Source organism: Montipora capricornis, chromosome 10 (genome assembly GCF_036669925.1).
Source record: "Montipora capricornis isolate CH-2021 chromosome 10, ASM3666992v2, whole genome shotgun sequence".
In the NCBI taxonomy this organism is placed as follows: Eukaryota; Metazoa; Cnidaria; class Anthozoa; order Scleractinia; family Acroporidae; genus Montipora; species Montipora capricornis.
Window position 1 is genome coordinate 3,619,170 of NC_090892.1, and position 22,500 is coordinate 3,641,669.

General features: G+C 38.8%; 1 protein-coding gene and 1 pseudogene across 1 annotated transcript in view; both read right to left on the reverse strand.

Annotated features, from left to right (window-relative positions):
* The window catches only part of LOC138021304 (synaptotagmin-15-like), a 12,781-nt gene extending 7,094 nt beyond the window's left edge, over positions 1 to 5,687 (reverse strand). The window contains exons 1-2 of the mRNA XM_068868150.1: positions 5,512 to 5,687; positions 1,066 to 1,847 (exon numbers count right to left, since the gene is read on the reverse strand). Coding sequence (XP_068724251.1) covers positions 1,066 to 1,847; positions 5,512 to 5,602 — 873 coding nt within the window. The 5' untranslated portion in view covers positions 5,603 to 5,687. The remainder of the gene's footprint in view (positions 1 to 1,065; positions 1,848 to 5,511) is intronic.
* A 3,410-nt stretch (positions 5,688 to 9,097) lies between these two features.
* Positions 9,098 to 18,764, reverse strand: LOC138019672 (synaptotagmin-15-like; annotated as a pseudogene).
* Between the last annotated feature and the right edge of the window lie 3,736 nt (positions 18,765 to 22,500).

The window sequence follows — 22,500 nt, forward strand, 5'->3', positions numbered from 1 at the left end:
CGCTGGCTCTTTCTTGGTGATGTGATCAAGCCATCGTAGATAACGGAATGTTAAGAAACAGGCCCTGGCTCCGGAGATCAATGCCAATTGACATCCCTCCGCTGTATTTGCTTCACAAACGATCTCAAGAACACATTACTGTTGCAATAGCAAGACACATTTTTTTCTTTGTACTTCAGATATCATTTCCCGTAGACAAAACACATTAACCTTGTCAAGAATGTCAAGCTTGCCCAGGTCTTGTCTTTCAGCGTTTCATCTGGTGTGCAACCGTTTCATTTGTGACCTTATATTTTGAAAAGGTCTATTCACATTTGGATCATTGACCAAGGCACAACTACCAATTGCTGCCATAGTCGGCAGTGATTAGTCGATTTGGTTGAAAAAGAAATTGAAGAATGATATGTTTTGGCTTTTTTGTTTTGAAGTGATGCCGTCACAAACTAAAGCCTTCCGAGAATGGTGTATGATTCGCCTAAATACGGGTGAAGTGTCCCTTCCGCCCGTTGTCAAATCTTCGCGTTTGCTTGCTCTGGAAGCGGGTAAGAAGAGATAACACCCCGCCCAGAATAAACGGCTTTTTCCATTTTACACAGGTCTGCGATACATACGATAGAACTGAAGAGCTAACATTTTTGTCCAATTTCGGATACGATTATCACTGTTTCTAGAACTTGTATATGATAAGACGGTGGGATTCCCTAACCATCAATCAAAAAATTGTGCGATATCATTTTGCGAGATCGAAAGTAAATTCATTCAATTCCATCGCTGTCAAAAAAAAAGGCTATATAATGTAAGATGCCCTTTATAATGTAAGCTCGTTAATTTATGAGAAATCTCAGTTATAACGAGATCAGTAACAATTTGTTTGTCTAGAGAAGACAGAGAAGTACTTAGCTGGGTTAGAAAATTGTACCTTGTGAGCAGATCAAAGCGTACTTAGCTGGGTTAGAAAAATGTACCTTTTGAACAGGTCAAAGCGGTACGATATAAGTGACAAGCTTCGGGCGTTTGTAATGAATGGGCTGGTCGAAATTCTCTAAATGAAATTAAATATCTTACCTCTTCAACAGCTTGAAGATCTCTCCAGAGCTCAACCTTTTGGTTTCGATCTAACTCAATGAGCGGGTACAAGACCTGCCCAACAACACTCTGTTGACTTGCTCTGTACCCGTCATATACACACAAACGAAGAGTGCATCTTTCAAGCTCGGAAACTGGCAGATTAAAATAGAACATCTCGTCAAAATTTGGTCGATAGGTTTTCCTTTTACATTTGCTCTGAACGACGTATTTCTCTTCAGGACACAAAATGTGCACTTTAACAAACGGGTCGCATGTTTTCACCGCTTTATCTCCACATGAGAGATTTCGAGCCTTAACCAGTGTCAGCGCCAGACTTTCCGCGCCACCATCGTATTCCAAATGAAACCATATCCGCCCGAGATTCTCTATTGGGTAGATTTCGTCTTCGTCACTCTCGTTGTTTTCTTCGGGCGCTGGGCTCTGCTCACGACTTGAAACTGATCTCGAGGTTAATCCTTCGACTCGATCTTGTGCTTCGTAAAACATTTCCTCACTCGACAAAGGAGAAGGAGATTCTTCTGAAGTGACAACTTTTTCTAAAACACATCTGCTGGATCGTGATATTTGCGCCACCGGACACGGAGGCTGCTGAGCCGTTTCCACCGTAGAAGGCGTGGGATGGACAGCGGTCTTTGTTATTTGAGAATACTGTTTGTATTTATCGGTCTGTCGTTGTCGTCTGACAAGATATAAAGTAACCAGCAAAATGACTGACAGTAAACCAAGTGAGATTGTCAAAGTCAAGGTCAAAACTGGAACTGAAAGAAAAACACAAAACACTATTAGTTCGAGCACGTCGTACTGGTAAATGAATAAAGTATGCAACTGTTTGGACCCAACACATTAAAGGTAATCCTATCATACATCGGTAAATAATATCTTAATCCTACTCAAGCTTTCCAGGTGTCTCAAAGAGACGTTTGCTTAAATTGTCCAGACAAGTGAGAGGAACACTTCTCTCTTTCATCTAGCTATTCTATAGGTTGTTAAGGGTAACTGAAAAAAAACCGAACGAATACACTAATGCAACTGTCAAACTATGAAGATCCAGTCAAACGGTAACAAATGTTGCATTTTCTGGCACTCTTGGTCTTCTCTCAGACAACTGAAAGATACTTAAGTTTAGAGGAATATCCGGTTAAGATGAGATATTGACACCCATTTAATTTTCTTAGTTCTTGAACCACGTGGACGGAAATGAAGTCCACAAATAATAAGTCCAAAATCACGCTTGTTTTTCTATATACATATGTTTTTTCTTTTTCCTCGTTGGTTAATCAAAGAGACACTGTTTCTCGGCTGAACTAATAATAATAATAGTAACATAGATAACAAAGGAACGACGTCAATTCTTGTGCATATGTTTATCGGATAGACGGTCTAAGCAGCGCTCACTAACATAAGCTTCTTTAAATCCCGCATCCTGCTATAGCTACTGGTTTTACTCCATGTCGTATCGTCATCCGGCGTGCCTCAGTGAGCATCTGTTTCATCCTGATCTCGCGTGATTAAACCCACGTTGCTTAAACTCACTGTCACATCTCAACTGATGGACAATTTATATAGCCTTTTTAGCCTAGTTCCCACTAGCGACATAACGATCATAATCATAATCATAAGCACGAACATAACGCTGTTATGTCACTTATGTATTAGTGGGAACGTCCAGAAACATAATCATAGGCGCCCTTATGATCAACATAATCATAATCATAAGAAAATGGTCGATTTTCTTATGATTATGATTATGGCTTTGACTATGACTATGTCACTTTTCTTTGCAGTGGGAAGGCGAAAATCACAACGACATAATGAGAAACATAATGACGCAACGGGGTCATTGTGTTTTGGCCAATTAAAGTCTAGGACCAGTACTTTCGGGTCGGTTCATTTTCAAGATGGCGGCCAGCTTCGAGGAACAGCTTACCCACTAGCACATAAGAAGCTTATGTTTATCATTATGATTATGATTATGCTTATGATCCTTATGTCGCCAGTGGGAACTAAGCTTTACAATACTTAAGAACATACTGAGGATTACTTATTGAAGGTCTTTATGTATGTTGACATTGTCTAGAGATTCTGTAACTGAACTTTTAAGTCGAGCAAACGCTGTATCCCGGATACTGTATAGCTGTCCCATCCTTACCAAGAACCAAGTTTAGCCGTTGTGTTTTCATTTCGCTTTTAGCCGTACGTGTATTGAAATTTTTCGTACCCATGCAACCTCGAGTTTTATGCCTGAGGTGAAGTGAAGTGAAGTTATTAGTCTCTCCCCCTTCTCAGGACCATTTTACAATGCTTTTTGTGGGGGACTTTGACCAGACTGCTTGTTACGCAGTTTACAATTTATTTTAGGAAGTGAAAGATGCCCCGACCAGATTAGGTCAGACCACAACACCGGGGACAACGTCCCCTACTCTTTTCGAGTAGTGAGGGGGCTCTTTAACGTCCCATACTATTTGGTTTTTAACAAGGACTATGAGACGGGACCTTCGGTTTACAGTCCTTATGCGAGAAGACTTGAAAGTCTAACCATTTGCGGGTGTAATTACAAAGGCAGAACTTTCTCCTCAGTTATTTTAAGACCCTCAGGCTGAGTGTTGGTCCGGCCGGAGTCCGAACTCCCGACCTCCCGCGTGACAGCCCTTTGCATAACCACGTTCAGCGAGACAGCATTCCGCTAAAACTGTGTTGAACCATCCGAATGGACGAAAGAAGACAGTGAGCAAGCCCGTTGAGCTACGTAGTTACCGGAGAAAGGTTGTATCGTAAAACTGGTAGCTTGTGGGGCCATGTACTGAGAAGAAACGATTCGGAAAATGATGCCGGGAAAATAAACAGCTCAAATAAAGGAACCAATCTGGAAGGAGCCAGTTGTCTGTGGTAGAGCCGTTGCACTCGGGGCAGCCCAACTGACTTCAATGCAGATGATGGTAAGAGTGGTATTCATTTCAACCAGTTGCAGTTTACAGAATGACAAGGATAACAAACACTTTCGAGAAGAAAGCCACTTCCTGTCATGAATGTTCACGGTCTGTTTTTTTTTTTTTGCCGATTGAGATTTCTGACCATCAGCAGAATTGCCTTAGAAAAGACCTAGAACCTCACTTTATTTCCTTTCATTGTTGAATTGGTTATCTAAGAAGTAAGAAATAGCGATGAAAATTTGGCTCAGTCGAATCTGCCGATAGTCGATTAGAGCACGGATATGATTCGAAACTTTTATGACATAATATTTTTTAGTTTAAATCGAAAACATGATATTAATTTCTTACTATTTAACTCAGAGAGCTTAGTTTCTAGTAGTACGAACTGCAGATCTCTTCAGTGTTTCCCTAAAAGAACTCTAAGGACTCTACTAATGACACTATGAAAGCTAAGCAGATTAATGTTAAATGTTCGTGTTATTTTGTTGCGGCCAAAAAGAAACTGTAACTGACATAAGAGAAAGTTATTGCTCATTTTGATTGCTGACGTGGTGTATGCTTTAACATTCCGAGCAACTAATTTTTAAAGTACCAAGAACGTGTTTCTAATAAAGGTTACAAAGATCAGTCGACCAATTATGATTGTAATTCATGCATAAGGGGCATAAATACTGAAGACTTAATTTGACTTTTACAATAGTCTTAATCTATTCCAATAAGCTAATGGGGAACGGATATAAATGCAATCCAGTAAATTGAACGGTTTCGCCTGGTTTCCTAGGAAATCTCGCAACACTGACTTATACGCATTTCTGAGAGAAAGCGATTGGGCCAATAGCTAAGTACATCTATGCAACGAGGGAACAAAAAAATAATAATTTTCAGGCACTGCAGCCAATTTAAACTTATTGTGTAAAATTTGACCGGTTTTCTTGACCTCTTGATTCGAGAAAATTTATGAAAGTAAAAGAACCTAGACATTTCCGAAACATGAATCTAACTCCTCAGATTCATTAAGTTTATGGCCAAGTGTTGAACCACTGTAAAATAAAAATGATAGTCAGCAAATATATTTATTTGTTTCACCTTGTTCATTTCATCGTGCCGTGATAATTGCCACATTACATCAGGGCTGTTAAAAGTAAAGTGAGCGATCATTTGATTTAAACAGCGTCTTTTTTTTTCAAAACATTTTTTTTCAATGCTGATGAGTAAGTCAAGTTTGTCTTCTTAATTACTTACCGTTCGAATTGAGAGAATCGAATACAAATTTGTTTATTATGGCTACTTATTTTGAGGTTAGTAACCCATGGAAAACTGGAGAGACCACGTTAAATAGGAGATTTGCGCGCTCTCTCAGATCGGAAGAAGATCTGAAATCCTGACCTTACTCAGTGTATTCTCTTTTGCGTTTTATGGGCTACAGTTGATCTGAAAATGGACCTACAATCTCATTTAGTATACTGCCTGGTCGCAAAATACAAACACTTACTTTTTGTCTCCTCTTGATTTTTGAACACCGTATCGGAAGAAGTGAAATTATCGTGATTAGTTACTCTCTTCTGATGAAATCTTCTCACCATTGTCGCAAAGAGAGGACTGGCTTAAAAAGTTCTCCTTTGAGTTCACCTTTTAGAGTTCATTCGCGTTTTGACACGATTGCATTGTCGTTTTGGATCAATAGAACATTTTCAGCTGACGGGAATCTATTTCAATAAGACACATTTGCAATTTAAATTTCTCATTTTGGACGTCGCAGCTGCATGCCCAGCTTATACTTTTGTTCCTCTAGACTCATTCTATCGACTTCCCTTTAACCCATTTTCCCAATTTTATTTTAATATTTCCCTTCGTTTAATTCAACTGATGAGACTGAATTTTTGACCGAAAAGCTACTAAAGATTTAGTAAATTCAGGGCCAGGTTGAACGAGTCGCGTTTAAGTTCTCGCCGCATTTTGTTCTTCCAAATGTAAATGTTCTCGACAAATGTAGACTGAAAGATGAAACGAACTGAATCTAACGTTTAACCAAGTCAATCGAATTTCTAACCGATTGTTCAAGTTAGAAATTGTTACCATTACTACATTGTCATATTATTTTAATTTTTCTTTAGCCACGTGTGTGTTTGTTTATGTAATTAAAATTCATAAAATATCATAGGCAGGATAAAAACTCATCTTGGCATTCACTTTATCATACTTACATAGAAGATCTTCATAGCCAAGGAAACTTAGCTCGGCCCGCTCCTAGTCAAAACAAACTAGAACCGAGGGTGGTACCTCAGTGAACCTGAAGTGTTAATTTTCTCTGAATAAAAAATATACGATGACTGTATTGTCCAATGCAAGTAGATTCGAAAGCCAGTTGACGTTTCGAGCCTTAGCCCTTTGTTTGAGCGAATTACAGGAGTTTTGGGTTGTAAAGAGTTTGCAAAACGCCGTGATGATGGAGCAACCTATTGGCGGGAGCATAAAGACGTGAACCTGACAAAAATGACTTCGTGAAATGAAAGTCGCTCATTTATATGAAAATGTTCGGCTCTCCATGTTGCCTTGGTGAACTGAGTCCACACTAAGTGACATGCAGTGATGGACGGTTTTAGAAATTTCATCCGATCATTTCTTTGGACTTTTCTCAAGATGTTCTTTCTTGCAGCTCGCTCAAGTCGATTTCGTGGCGTTGTAGGGGCGGTGCATGCGAAATTGTTGTTATTTTCATAAGATGGTCATAGATCGTCTTTGCCCTGAGATTTTTTCAACGTCTTGCATCGCGAACTAGTGGACGCCTTTTAAGTTTCGGCACATGATCAACTTGGAACCTACAAAATAATGAACTTCCCAGCCAGCCTTAAGAACATCTATCAATGCTGCACCTCTTTTCTTACAAAAGTAACCGTTCTCATGCCACAAAATGATTCCTTTCGTGAGCTGTTCAGTGTCTTTGCCGAAGGAACGACTTACCAAGAAAGACATCGGAAACGAGTGCGTCGAGATGAAAAACGTCTGCTCACAGGGTAACGCGAGATCGATACGTGAAAAGAAAAAAAAATTGCAACCGATCTTCAATGAGCTTTCACTGGCCATCCTGGATTGCTTCGGAGAAGACTTGTGACAGGCTTTCTCCAAATACAACTTTACCTGTATTTAACTCTTTGCCCAAAATTATCAAAAGAAAAAAAGAGAGGCTTTTTGTTTGCTACTAGTGAGTGGAAAATTTGAAGATGAACTCTTGCAGGCTTTTCAGTAATGTTTAGGTTTCTGAAATTTTCAATAATCAGGGGCACCCAACGTCAATTTTCGGAAAATATCTGTTCGGAAGACGATTTGAAATCTAGAATTTTCGGAACATTTGTTGTAAAATGTCTTGCTTGCCTGCCTCTCCTAGGATTTTCGAACGTCTGAAAAATGGTATAATTGCCAATTTTTAACAGATTTTTACCCTAAAAAGGTCACCTAGAATTTTTGAGAGCCTTTTTTCTGGCTGAAAGTTTCGGAAAGGTAAGTTTTGATCCCTATGATTTTCGGATCACTAGACTTTCAGCTAGGTAATCCGAACAGATGAAAAATTTTTAGGGGATAAAAATATGCCTATATCTACCGTTTAAGTACGGACATACGTTTAACAATGCTATGTTTAACTGGTTTTGAACTATATTCTCGTTGGGTGCCCTTGAATAATGACGGAACGGGACAGCTTACGTTCATTCTGGATGAGGAAAGTAAATTCTTCTCATTTCTAAAAGTAAGCTAGTCTTGTCTGACGCTAAAATAAAGTAAAATTAATTAAATAGCGGTCCTTATACCCTTTTTGCTGTTTTTAAAGCCACAAAAAAGTGTCAACTCTTGTTCGACTGAGGAACTTATAATCGCTATGAATCCACCAAAAAACAATGACGTGACTGGCCCGGTCGAAGGACAAAATTCATGTCTAATAATTGCGACTTCTGAGGGGAAGTTCCCCATTTGTGAATCTATTCCTCTTTTGTCTTTCTGCAGCACAGTTTGAGCTTAAATAATGGGAATTTTACAGCAGCCTACCTTCAACTTATCAACCCAAAGGCTTTATCAAAATCAATTCTTCAGTATTCGCATGCAAACACAAACGCTAGCCGATGTGATAAAGACTGATTCACGGCTGAATATACTCATAAATATTCGTATCATCCGTAGACGTTCGCCAATCATAAAGCAAGAAGGGCGAGATGCTCTGATCGTTCAAAAGACTAATATTCAGTTGTTGACTTTTAACGTTAGGTTGACATGTCTCAATAATATCCCAGTCATCTTGGCTCCACTTGTTTGCAGAATATTTCCATATCTCCAAATCCGCGTGATCGACTAATCAAGCAAAAGACCACCTAATGATGTGTTGAAAAAGAACTCGGGTGGGTACGGCTATCGAATCAAAGTATTGGAAAGCTTCGCAATTAAGGCCTATATTCCTTGTATAAGCACTGAAACAGCTGGAAAATGAGTGGCTACCGACAACTTAGGCGAACCTTAGCGACCCGCGAACCTAACTCACAGTCCATAGCTGTGAGATAGCTCTTTTTAAATGATCGTGAAATCTGATCCAGTTGCGATTGATCTCATAAAGCAATTTTGTCTCAACTAGAACATATAACTGAACTACGGATATCAGATTTCCGGAATTTTTTTTTTTACTTTGGCTCGCCGGACACAGGCTATCAGTTCATATACCTGCTATTAGTACATAATATAATCAAGAAACGCGTCAGCAATGAAGTAACCTGAAAGCACTTTTGCAGCTCTGAGAAAAAATGGCCGACAAAAGTCGCCTTGGACCGGAATTGCCCGAGGCAGAAATCGATGCTTTAGTCGACAATACTACCCCCAGGAACACCAAAGAAGAATTGTTGATCCTGAAGTTTTTAATAAAACAATTATTCTACTCGGGCTGTATTTGTTAACAAAAAGAGACAAAAGAGAGATTTCTTTTTTTATGATTTCAATTTCGGTTTAACAGTTGTATATTACGAACAAAGATAAAATTGTACGTCGTTAAAGCTGCCGTGCTTTAAATTTATTGTTAGATATTTCAACAGAATCAAGCCCTCGATCATTAAAAAACTGTTTATTTAACAATGTGCCTATTCCTGTTTAAAATAGGACGACCCACCCTCAATGGGTCGCTGACAATCGAACGACCCACCCCGGGCCTTGCTAAGGGCTCAAAAACTGATGACCCACCCCCTTTCTGCTCCGGCAGATATTCTTTGAGAAACGTTAGATTATCTTGTATATGTTCTCTATTTGAGTTCGTTTTTTGAGCTCTCTTCAAGACATCTGAATCAATATAATATTGACGATAGTGTCTGCAAAACATCCTTGGTGCAGTAGTTTAATAACCCATTCATATCTGGTTCCTCACTGTAACTAGCGACAAACAGCTGTTTGTACTTGTCAACTATCGCTCCTTTCCTTGTCGTGGCCTTCATTTCAATGACAACTTTGACTGGAATTTTGCAATTTCCGATGCAAAATAAGTGATCCATAAGTTTGGGGTAAACGAACTGTTGTTAACTGAGCCTGACCGTTCGTTAATGCAGATCATAATTTTGGCAATTTTCGTGAAATTTACTTCGCCAAATATTTAAGTCTCGCGAAATCGTTTTCCATGCATTCTCGTCAACCTCAAATCTTAAGGAACAATGAAAATCATGAAGAACAAACTCGTTCCCAGGACTTTTGGTTCGCCAAGACTCAACCATTCAAAAAGCTCTGGGTACAGGGTTGGCTAATGCCACTACGTACCATCAAAGATTCAGTTTTCTTGTTTTTCGAATTTTAAAGAATGTTTTCTTAATACCCGAGTGGAAACATTTGGCAAAGCGTTAAATAAAAATCTTTTCCTTTGAAATAAACAATCTTCTTCTTGAAACGCTGGCTCAATAAATTTGCCCGTCGGGAAAACACACTTTACAAAATATGAACACAAAAAGAAAACATGTTGTTGATTTTTTACCAAAGTAGCCGTGACTTAAATCGTGCAGTAAACGTAATTATACAATGACGGAGTTTCAGCATATATTAGAGTTGTTTCTGCAACTTATTATTTAAAAATTAAATAAATAACAACTGACTGGAACGAAGTTATAAGTAAAGTGCATGCCACTGTTGAAATGTCTTCATCGGTGACATAATCATTCGGCCCCAGTGGCTTCTCTCGCTATCAGACTCATAAATGCTAGGTCCCAGGATGGCGCGACCAATTGTCTTGTTGCCTCGTATCTTGCTGCTGCCAACGAGACTCAGTACCAGGCTTGTGTGGGTAAGATGACGAGGGCTTACTTGAAAGGAAAGCGAAGAGTTAAAAATCGGGTCTCTCTCTCTATCTGAACAGTAAGCGTGCTTCGTCTTCGTTTTCTGGCCAGAGCAAATCTGCGTTACTTTAATGATGTATTCTGAAGAAAAATGCGAATTAAGAGATAAACAGACTAACAAAATCCATGAAAGGCTAATTTACTTGGCAATGAAGATCGGTTACTCACTTTTTGTTGAATGGAGACCATTGATCAAAACGACGTCGGCTCGTTCGATTCCCACTGTGATTATATAGGATGTTAAGTTGTAGTTTAATGACACCAGAACTTCTCCCCTAGTGTGACCATAGGGCTGCAAAAGAGATAAATGAGCAAATATTACTGACGGAAACGCCTCATAAACAGAGACAAAGAACTTACAAATTCAAGTACTGGTTATCCAACGAATTATGGCCTAATAATTTACGTACAGAGGAGTCGACCTTTATCTCACAGGTAAAGCCAGCTCGCAGAAAAAAAAAATTATTATTACCTCACAGATACCCCAGCTTGATAGACAAGTTATTCTGTTGGTTTGACTTTCTAAAAGTGTGATAATGAACCCCTTCTTCTTCGAATTCGTTCAAAAAGGTTAGTAAATATAGGGAGCTTTCCATTCACCCAGAATTTTAACAAACATCCGATGAGAGTCAAATGGAATGGTCCGTTTCGGTCCATTAGGAACCGTTAGATCGGACGACTACGGGTACTGCCAGATGTTGCGAGCTTGAGACATGTTCACAACATCCTGGTGACTGACGGTGAAGGTCTCTCGTTGGCTCAAAACTAAGCGGACGCGCATTGGCTTGGGTTGTGTTTGAGCTACCGTGGCAACCAGGCACACAGAATTTGCGAAATTTCAAAGCGGAATTTTTGTTGAATGAACACCGCCCATATTTGTAATCTTTCTGAGACTGATATTCTCAGAAAAAGATAAGGAAAGTTATCTTTCGAAAGCCTTACGTCTCGCCTTGAATATGAAAGACACAGGTTAACCATCCCTTTGGTAAATCAAGTTCCGACCTGCTCCCAAAAGTTGGTGCCTTACCTGAGAATTCAGTTTTAAATTTCTTTCAATGATTTTTCTTTCCATCGTCACTCCAGCTTGCTGCTGTCCTTTCAGTGAGTATAGTGCGTGACCTATTGGCGTAAGTTTGTGCTTTCTCTTGTGATCATAAACAGTAAATCTCAAAGTTTTATTACTTAAGCTTGAGGACGAGACCTTGAACGTGAAATGTTCGTTAAATTGCGGGTTTTGACTGCCAAAGTGTATGTAACTCTCCACAACAGGTTTTTCATCTGGCAAAAGACAAATTTCCACCATTGGATCACACTTTATAATTCCAGCATGTGACGCAACGCCTGGCTCGGTCACTAAGTGTCTGACTGGGAGCTTCTGTGCGCCAATCAAATGAACTTTTAATTGTTCTTCGTATTTCTCATAGTGAACCTTAAACGTCAGAGTTCCCAGAGGGGAGGCTCGGAGGCCGGGATTGCTACGTCATCATGGGGGTCTGGGTTGGAGTAAATGAAAACGTCAATCTCATGAATGTCGATTTTGTTGTTGGAATGATTGGAGTCTCGTCTTTCATCCGGGTCATAACGCTTGGGTATTTCAAACTCGTGAGCACCTGCAGGTAAGACAAAAGGAAGCGAAGGGATTGAGTAAGACTACACACAGAAAGATTCAATAGACCTTTTTACCGATACGACGGCCATTTTGATTTCTATTGTTTCGAATCGCTATTATGGGATGCCCAGGGGACAAATACATATTAATTTGCCCCCTGAGCATCCCATAATGGCTTTCGAAACAATAGAAACCAAAATGGCCGCTGTATCGGTATAAAGGTCTATTACGACCTGCAATTACGACCTGCAATGTACTGACCATTGCAGACTGTGCAATAATTAGTAGCGGTGGGGATTTTAAATGGAAGGCAACGGTAACTGCTCCGATATAGCCGTCTTTCTTTTTTAATCTACAAACTGAAGTAAACGGATTATCGGGCGTTATTTAACTGAATTTAAAAGCTTGATTTTTGAGGAAATTTATTTTTGTACGATTCTAAGCAAAAAATATATGTTATTTGACTGAAACGACACTCGCTTGAATTTACTGGGCCGGACATAATTATTTGAAGTAAAATGCATGATATTAAATCTCATGTCAATACGATAATCGGTGACTATCAGAAAGTACTTCATGAAGTGAATAATCTGCATTAAATTGCCATGGATCTAGATTTTCGAAATACTCGTGATATCAACGTTTTCTGGATCACGGTGTGGCTGATATATATATTTTTTACATTTATTGTAATTTAAGTAAAATGGTTGTATCTTAACATCTGCAAAGTTTTTGATAGTGAGAGAAATAAAGCCAAGCCTAAAAAGCTTCTACCTTACCTTTAGATTGCAGCGGACTTTGTTTGATGTTTTTGGTCCGCGTTACTGCTGGAACCTGTAAGTGTGAGATCTCGTTTCCCATAATTCAGCCAGTAATCGGTTTTTCTTCTGTTTAGTTGTTGTTCTTCACAAGTCCCTGTTCCTTTTAAGGTTATGGAATCGCAAGCTTCGTTTTGAACCTGTGGGAAATCACGGCAATTATGTACGTGAGTTGCTCAAACTTAGCAAAGTAGGACACTGAACTGGCACATGGCATTTCTCACATAAATTTGGACCAGGTGTAGCACAGAAACACCTGACCTACTCGGAAGTTGAGTAATTTTTAGCAAAAAATTCTCTCATCACACTTTGTAACTCACTAAAAACTTATTGATTTGGTAGTAAATTATTTTATTGCGTTTACTTTAGACTACTTGAAGTTGTCGGTGATAGTACACATATCTTTCATAATTTTTGCAAGAAAACGGTTTTGTAAGGATGTTATAATTGAAAACATAACATAAGATGATAAGTCAATATTGCCTCATATCTTTGCACTTGAACGAGCATTGTGAAATTTGCTATTCGTGCCTATAGACGAATCAGTTGAGATCACTCGAGAAAATCTCTTATCCACTAATTTAAGTTTCTTTCAAAATTCCTAAAAAAGGAAAAGTAATTGTTTTTTATACGTGCAATTTTCACGTCTGCATGACTGTGTTTTAATCAATACAGAGATTTAGGATCGGAGAGTGAAGGTGACGACAAATAACAGACTGCTCAGTGCTTATCACGAAAGTTTGAATATTCTCTTATCAGTACCCTGTTACTTGCTATCTGAAACTAATAGGAAAGAAATGAGCTAAATCCAACTGTTTCTTTCATTCTTGACAAAACTCAAATTTTCTCCTAGCTTTTGCCGTTGACCGTGAAAGTGAAGGCAAATCTCTCTAATATCTCTTTAGTGTGCGTGACTCCGCGCCACATTACTTGCCAGAAAAAATCTTTTATGCATCGTTCGCTTTTCAAAAGAAAATTGTTCTGGAATTGAAGAAACTAACACTGAACAGCGAAATGGATTCCTTCCCAGGTTCCGTCTAATCAGGAAACGCCTCAAACAAAGTTCATTGTGGAAAGTTTAGTAGGATTTACTCAGCCGTTTGTGTACACGAAATTACTCGAGTGAAAACAAAATTGTTCGCAAAACTGAATAAAGGCGCTTTTTATTTTGTTTTAGGCAACTCTCGATTGATACAGCTTGCGTCATTTTCTTAACCAATGACAAGATGCATTGAATCCAGTAAATAAGTGATTATTTAGACAAAGCTGTTAATGATCTGGTTCCTGACTACTTATCCTCCATGTTTACTGAGTGCAGTACGCCAGGCTATGTCTTAAGGGACTCTGCAAACAAATTAAATGACCCTTTACCAAGAACTAACTACCTAAAAGAGAGCTTTAGTTATAGAGGTGCAAATCTCTGGAACAGTCTACCCTGCAGTCTTAGGCAAGTGAAATCCCTAAATAATTTCAAGAAATTGTTAAATGATCATTTTAGTTAAATTAGAAACACGGCATTCATGGAAAACAGGTGTAGTTTAGTTTAATTATAAGTAAGACTTTTTAGATAGAATTTTTTTATTGTTGAATATTGTTATGTAGTTGTATGATTGTACTAAAACCTGATGCATTTTTTACCGTGTGAAAATAAATAAAGATTAAAGAGCGCGGTGGTATCGTGTCAGGCTTACATGTTGCTACAAGTTAGCGTGTTCACTCTTTAAAAAAAAACTTATTGATTTTCCGATAAATTTTTGCCATCGCCTTTTTGGCTCTGACGAAGGGCTAACGCTCGAAACGTCGTTAATAAAACCAAATTCTTGTTGAGAAACGGCTGACACTTCGATTACACCATACGTCGAATTTCTCAGGATTTTACGCCTTAAAAAGTTTCTCTACATTGTGGATGCTGCATTGGTATTTTGACTGCTCTGCTTTGCTTTCTTGAGGAGATTGAAACACTATTTGTGCGCTGAGTGTTTAAAATTCTGCATGCGACAGTGGTCACCATATTGTCTACACCCGGCTCCAAACTTTAAAAGTTCAGGCCCAAGTCAAAAACCTGGCGCATGCGCGTCCGTGACAATGCCTCTTTAACAACTAGGAGAAATTATGAATTATGAAGTGCGTTCCTGGGGACGAAATTTCGGTTTTGGAATATGCGAGTGAGTATATGATGTCCTAGTAAACAGCGTAATTCGAACGTGAGCATAATGCCTTTAAGGCCGGTTTAAGGCCGGTTTACACGGTGCGACTTGACGCCCGATTTTTGGCTGCGGCTTTGAAAAAAATCGGGCCAGCATAAAAAATCTGTTGCACTTTTCAAAGCCGCCGCCAAAAATCGGGCCGACAAGTCGCACCGTGTAAACCGGCCTTTACTTACACATCGATATATACGTAAAGGCCTGGCCAAACGCTCGCAACATTGTTGGGCACAACATGTTGTATACGTTTGGCTACCCTGTTGCAATATGTTGCGATATGTTGCAACATGTTGGATGATGTTGGAACAAATTTGAAAACGGTCAAATTTTTCGTGCAACATTTTGGATGTTGCATGACGTTGTACTCGTTTGGCCACGTTCACGCAACATTGTTGTGCTAAGGCATGCGCATTACGTCCACTTCTTGTGCACTAGGGGCCTGGGCCACACGAACATTGACATGTTGTGTTGAGAATGATGGAAATGTTGCGTGCGTTTGGCTACCCCGTTCAACACATGTCGCAACATCATGCAACAATGTTGCAAGATGTTGCCTTGAAATGTTGCGAGCGTTTGGCGAAACCACAGAACAACCAGGATTATGGGCTGCGATTAGAACGCAATAAGACTACCACCAGTTCGACTTTTCTGTGAGGCAATAGACTTTTAGAAAACGAGAAAGAGTAGTGTATTTGTTTTAGGATAAATCCACTCACATACCACCTTCGAATTTATTCCAATAATTCTTGATTTTAAGATTTGCTCCCTGAAGATGAAAAAGGTGCGCATGCCTAATTTACGTAACGCCTGAGTTTTAAGGAGAAAAAATCTGCAAACACTTGCATAGTTCTTCTTTTTCCATTTCTTCGATTTAAGTAGAAAACTTGTCTTAAGCAAACCACTGCTAAGGATATTTGTAAACAGAAGCCTTTACGCAACCTGTATTTACGAAAACATCAGTCGTTTAGTGTAAATATTTTTGACTTACATTATCAAGATCCCTTACTGCAGCAGACAGACAGACAGACAGCCAGCCTTTATTTTAGCACGATGATAATAAAAGCTATGCAGCTATGCAGCTTAGTAAAACCTTCATTTTCAAATTGAACAAATTCATGGGTTTCAATACATTTTCATCATCCTTTGGCAAACTAAACAGATCAAAAGCCTTTTCAATTTTAAAGACAAAAACACTCATCGAGCACATGTAGTCTTTAAAGGAGACTGTTCTTGCTGTGACAGTTACATCGGCGAGACCATAAGAAATGTGGAGGTGCGAATACGAGAACATTTCAACGTAAGTAATGACTCTGAACCTGCCCGTCACCTACGTGAAAATCCTTCGCATTGGCTTATACTCTGCATGGTGCAATCCTTTAACAAACGGAGAATTTTTGAAGGCCTAATGATCCAACAATGGAAACCTCCTCTAAACAAACAAATTCATTGCTACATAGCGAAACTCTTCCCATCTCCCATCGGGAATTACCTGATAGACATAAAAGAGAGCCTTAGCAACGACAACGGCGACGGCAACGAGAACGTCACAAATTTGCATATTCAGTGGGCAAAAACAATAGCTTTGCACGCCCCACACGTGCGTTTTTCACTTTTGTCCATTTCTTTGCCGTCGTCAGCAAAGCAACAACCTGAAATAACCAAGTTTGAGCTGTTATGGAGAACGTTAGCACTTGGAGATAAATTTTCATTTTTCTCCCCTAAATTAATTGCCACTAATACTGGTTTCATTCCTGAGGGACTGCCACACCTTTGTCAAATTAAAAAGCTTGGAACAGTTGCGAAGTGATCGCAATAACGTGAGTTTATGTTTTTACAAGACGTTCTCTTTGCCGTTCCCGTCGTCGTTGCTAAAGCTCCCTAAATACACAATCACGCGGACGGTCAAACTACCCTGAAGATGGCTTAACGCCGAAAAAGGTCGGTTTTTTTTTTTTTTTTTTACTTTTTAAAGAAGTTTTAGCCTTATAAACACTAGTCATTCCTAATAATTATTGCCACCAAAAATCTTCACTCCATATTTTGTTACCGATATTGTCTTTTCTGGAATATTATCGTTAATGAGCTTCAGAAATATTGGAAAAACAATTTTTTTTGTTCCTTGAAAAGGGCGGCTCTTTTTACTACTCACTACCACTCATTATCGCTGTATGATCGCTGTGATTGGCTAAATTAGCGGGACGTATTCTACAGTACGGCACCGTTTGATGTACGGCACATGTAAAACATTCTCTAGCAAGTTTTCATGTCTTTTCTGTTGCATAAACATGTAAAACTGTTTAAATCTTGCAAGAAACTATTTTAAAAAACCAAGAAGTTTTAACGTTTTTCAGATCTCTATGGCGATTGAACTTCCGCTTGACTTAAACTAGTTTCCTTTCCCGCCCTACTTATTACCACAGAAAAGGGTTACGTTTTTGCAAACGTTGGCCGTGTAGCACTTATATTTCAACAGAGTTAACTATTAGAGGATAATGTGAAGTGCTAGTTTTCTACCTAACGGTTAGCCCTACTAATGGAAATGGACCCACACAAGGACAGAGAAAAACTCTTCGGGTTAGATCACCGCTGCTCTACCTAGTGAGCTATCGACTGAGCTAATAAGGCCCTGACCTTGTAGCTCAGTCGGTAGAGCAGCGGTGATTTAACCTGGAGTTGGTTGGTTCAATTCCCACCCATAAATCCTCTTTGCTTATTTCCGTTAACGTAAAAACGTTTCCCCTTAACATTAAGTCGCCAAGAGCTATAAATTAAGGTCGACATTAGCTTGGCTAGAAATCGCAAACTTTAGGAACCTTTAGAAGAGTTATTGCCGAAATATTCTGTAGGAAATAACTTAGTTTGGCATTTCAAATATGTAAAATGATCTCATCGTGATATTGATTTGCCCGTAGCATAATTTTGTATAAAATGTTCTATTCCCATTAAAAAACTCGTTTAACAGCCAATTCAAAGAATAGTTCGGGTTGATTTTATGGGGGATTTTTCTTTGACTCGATTGCTTCTTTTAATGTTAGAACATTTGAGTCAACAAGCACTTTATAAATCGTACACGTGAACATCAAACTGACTTGGGCAATTTATAATTCGGAAAAAATAATTAACTCTACTACTCTATCCATTGCTGATGGGGATTTTACCGACGTGTAAAATAGACTGAACCTAATTTACTACTATTTACTAAATCGATCGCCATGATCTGAAGCCTGAGTCAAAATGAATACCAACTAAATAAAATCCTTGTAACTCAGTTTGCATTCATCTTCCTTCAACAATGAAGAAGCGCGCAGAACTGTCTCAGAACTTCTCCACAGCAGCTGAAGGATTCATTTTCTGCGCCAGCGTTAAATTTATTACTTTTAGCTTTTATCGCGCATCACCCTTACCTTGTATTCTCTAAACCATAAAGTTAATAAGCAGTAGGTAGTAAATTCCATCTTTTACCATTATACTTTGAATTATGCTTAGAAAGACTAATTGTGTCAAGAGATCTTTGATAGCTATTTTTTGTCAATATACCGTGCATCAGTTTGACAATGACCGCTAGTGTATAGATTAAGATCTTTTCGTTATGAGAAAATCCAAAATTGCTAATAGACAGTGTACATTTGCCATTTTTTGTGTAGACTTACCTTTGTGTCGTGAAAATCGAGTCGTAGTTTTTCTCCTCTTGAAGGTTTTAAATTCAGCAAACTGTTGTACGTATTGACGTTTCCATTCTTAAATAAATCAAATATCCTCCTTGGAAAAACTACACAAGCTCTCCTGAATTAAGATGAAGCTCAAGGTTCTTCTGATTGGTTGTCGCCACGGCAACAATAGGGTGAATTGCGTTATTTCGATTTCCGTATTTCCTTTTGACAATTCGATCGATATATGCAAATATCTTTTAAACCAATCAGGGAAGACCTGATCTTTTTTCCATGCAATTCAATCATATGGAAAATATTAAAGGTCGAGCATGTCTTTCGAAAATCAACTATTACTATAGTGCCCAACAGTTATTAATTCCTTTTAATTGATTTTTTAAAGTGAAACTTAACAACGATCAAAAGCCAATAAAGCATTTCTTTTCTTTTAACGAATGCAATTTGAGCCATCGAATTCAAATCGAAGCACACCTGACATACAAATTACTTTCTTGAGCCAACAGAGAGTTTGCGAAGTTACTCTCCTTGGCTTTCAGTTTGCCTTTAAACACATCCTCGTGCAAGTCACACTTGACTCCTACACAAATAAGCACCTTTTTTTCAACTATTGTTGAAATCATGTTTGAAAGCCGCTTTATGAAATGATTATTGTAAAAACCATAAACATCAAAACAGCTTCGTCTTAATTATGAGTCATCACTGCGTCCCACTCGTGGCCCTTTTCCTCCTCCCGTGAAGTTGGCTACTTTACTAGAAATCATGTTTTATCTTTACGTAAACAGACTGTCACAGAAAATCACCCATAAATATAGTAAAGCTGTAAGAATGCATGAGTCATGGCGTGGGTTGATTAATGTTTCAGATCTTCCTTGCTTCATTCATTTATTTTTCCAAGCTGTCTATTGATATCCAACCAACACTTGGCGTTCAGTGTTAATAAACAGCTGCATGCAGTCCTGGACAGCGGCACACTTGCGCAAAGCCCGAAAGAAATGCGTATTTTTATCACCACGCGCGCCCCCGACTTCCGTCAAACTTTGTCTCAAGTGATGGCTTGGCGACATTCAGTGAACAGAAACATTATTCAGTGCAAAGAAATTTTTCCATGGACACAAAGGAAACAACTTAAGTAGGTGCTTCCAATATGCGCAAAGGAAGGCGCCCGGAGACCTTTTGCGATGGAGGATTGGGGCTAGACTCTGGCAGAGTTCGCTCGCAGTTTTCGTCGCTCACTTCGTTTTAAGCTATAGAAGACGTCACTGTTTAAAAACAATTCTCTTGTTATTTAAATTTTGCCAACCACAGAACAAAAGAATCCTTTGTTTCGACAGCCAATAGATCTCTTGTTGGCACATTAATGACAATAGGTGACGTAACTGTGAGTATCGCTATAGAGGTATTTGATTTCTTTTAATCGTCTCCATTTTCTTATCACTTATTCAATTACTGTGGGCTATGTTCGCTCACCTATCCTTCCTTCAACTTAAATAATACTTGTATTACGGAGTACATAACGGGAGTGAATTACTGTCCCATAAGGATAAGGTAGGTGTACTACTGGTGACAAGCTAATTGAAAGTTGCTATGGAAAAAGTTCATTCATGAAATGAGAAGCATTATCTGTATTTTCATCTTGCTGATAGAAGGCATAATTCACTCAGCTTCACATCAACCTAAATTTGGTATGAAAAAATGTTCAAGGGATGCAATGGGAGTAAAGGGTATTCAAGGGATAAAGCCACAAGGGAGTTCTGGCATAATAATAATAATAATAATAATAATAATAATAATAATAATAATAATAATAATAATAATGCTGACGCACTAATGTACAGAAATCAAATCAACTCGTATCAAATCGTAGGTTGGTTTTTGAGGAGAGGGGAAAATCGGAGTACCCGAGGAAAAATTTCTCAGAGCAGGGAAGAGAACCAACAAACTCAACCAACATATTATCAAAGAAATTTGATATCATGGTTATCACCGAGACCTGCAATTGTGGGGCCCGTTTCTCGAAAGTACCAAAAACTTTTCGGGCCTGAAAAGCCATTTGTGAAAGCTTACCTTTTAACATGTTTGCAAGGTAGCAAAAAGAAAAATAACTGCGAAGTTTGACGACTGTAATCCTATCCCTTCTTGAGATACAAAGGGATTGTGATACCCGAAATGGCCAGTGAAGTTTCGGGACGTTCGAGAATCGGGTACCTGTTTGTAAGGGGATTCCTGGGACCCGGTCATCATCTCTAGTCTGATGAACTATGAACTATCACCCTGAACATTATTTTAATATGGCATCAACCGAGATCTATACAAGGATGGGGAAGGGGGGGGGGGGCGTGGAAGAGGGGTTGCCCTATACTCAAGAAGGGGTTTTCAGTCAAGCGTCTTGCCACCCAGTCTTTTCAATCATTGGAACATCTAGAGCTTCACATCTCATCTGGATCCACACATTTACATGATCTGATCTGCATCTACCATCCTCCAACCTCGAAGAAAAGTACAGCTAATGCCTCGCTGCTTCTTGATGACTTTTTGTCCTTGATAGAATCTGTTATTTTATCCCTAGCAAACTTATAATTGCTGGAGACTTCAACTTTCACATGGACAAACTTCCTTCATGCGTTGATGTTTGTAGTTTTATGGATCATCTTCAATCCTCTGGACTCACTCAACATATAGCTGGTGCAACCCACGAACGTAATCATCTTCTTCATCTTATAATCTCCAAACTCGTCGATAAGATGGTGCTCACTCCAATTACTTCTCACGAACTTCCATCTGATTATGCCTTAGTCACTTCTCGTCTATCACTACACCACGACCTAAACCTACAAAAGTGCTCGTAAGCCAAACCTGTATTCGTCAACTCGATACCGACAAATTCGCTGACTGTGTTCTTTCATCACCGCTGGTCATGTCCCCTCAACCTGACTTGGCAGCCTTAGTTATGCAGTTTGACGCCAGCTTGCGAGAGGTATTTGTGGAATTACATGCCCTTCAGCGCACTCGTTGTGTAACACTTCGCCCTCATGCACCCTTGTGTAATGACAAATATTCGTCAAGAGAAACTGACCAAACGCAGATTACAGCGCAAATGGAGATCTACAGGATTTGAAGTTGATTTACAAATCTATCGAGATCACTGTGCTAACTACAATCGACTACTTGATCAAACAAAGGCATCATACCTGTGTGAGAAACTGGCGAGTCTCGAGTCATCCATTGTCTTTGTTTAAAAAGAAAATGAAACAGCAATTTATCAAAGATTACTAGACATCTGTACATCGATTTTGTAATCAGTTTAAGATAAGAAAGAACAAATACTGTTTTTAAATAATACTCTTTTGAAATGTAAGAATTTTTGTCACTTTAGTATACTGGTAGTTTACTTAACTCTATTTATCTCTATTTTTGTGTGCATCTATGTTTGTTTGTTCTTGTGTCGCTGAACTGAACATTTTAACATCTTTTCTTTTAACTGGCTGCCTGGCATTTTTAATTTTTAGGTTATTTCGGGCAGCCAGCACCCCTATCATCTGCTGTATTATTGTTATTATTGTATAATTATTGTATAATTGTTATTAGTTTATTGTAATTATGGGGTGAAATAAGGTATTGTTGTTGTTGTTGGCAAGAAATCCAAGTTACTTCCATCTTCCATCCCGGATAAAGATCTTGCCAATACTTTTTCTGTAAGAACAAAATCAAGAACCTGAGATTAGACATGTCATCTGAAGCTGACTCCAGCTATCTACATCATCAAGAACCACTGTCTGCTCCGCACTTCTCAATATTCTCTGCACTTGAACCTTCTACTGCTCGAACAATCATCATGAAC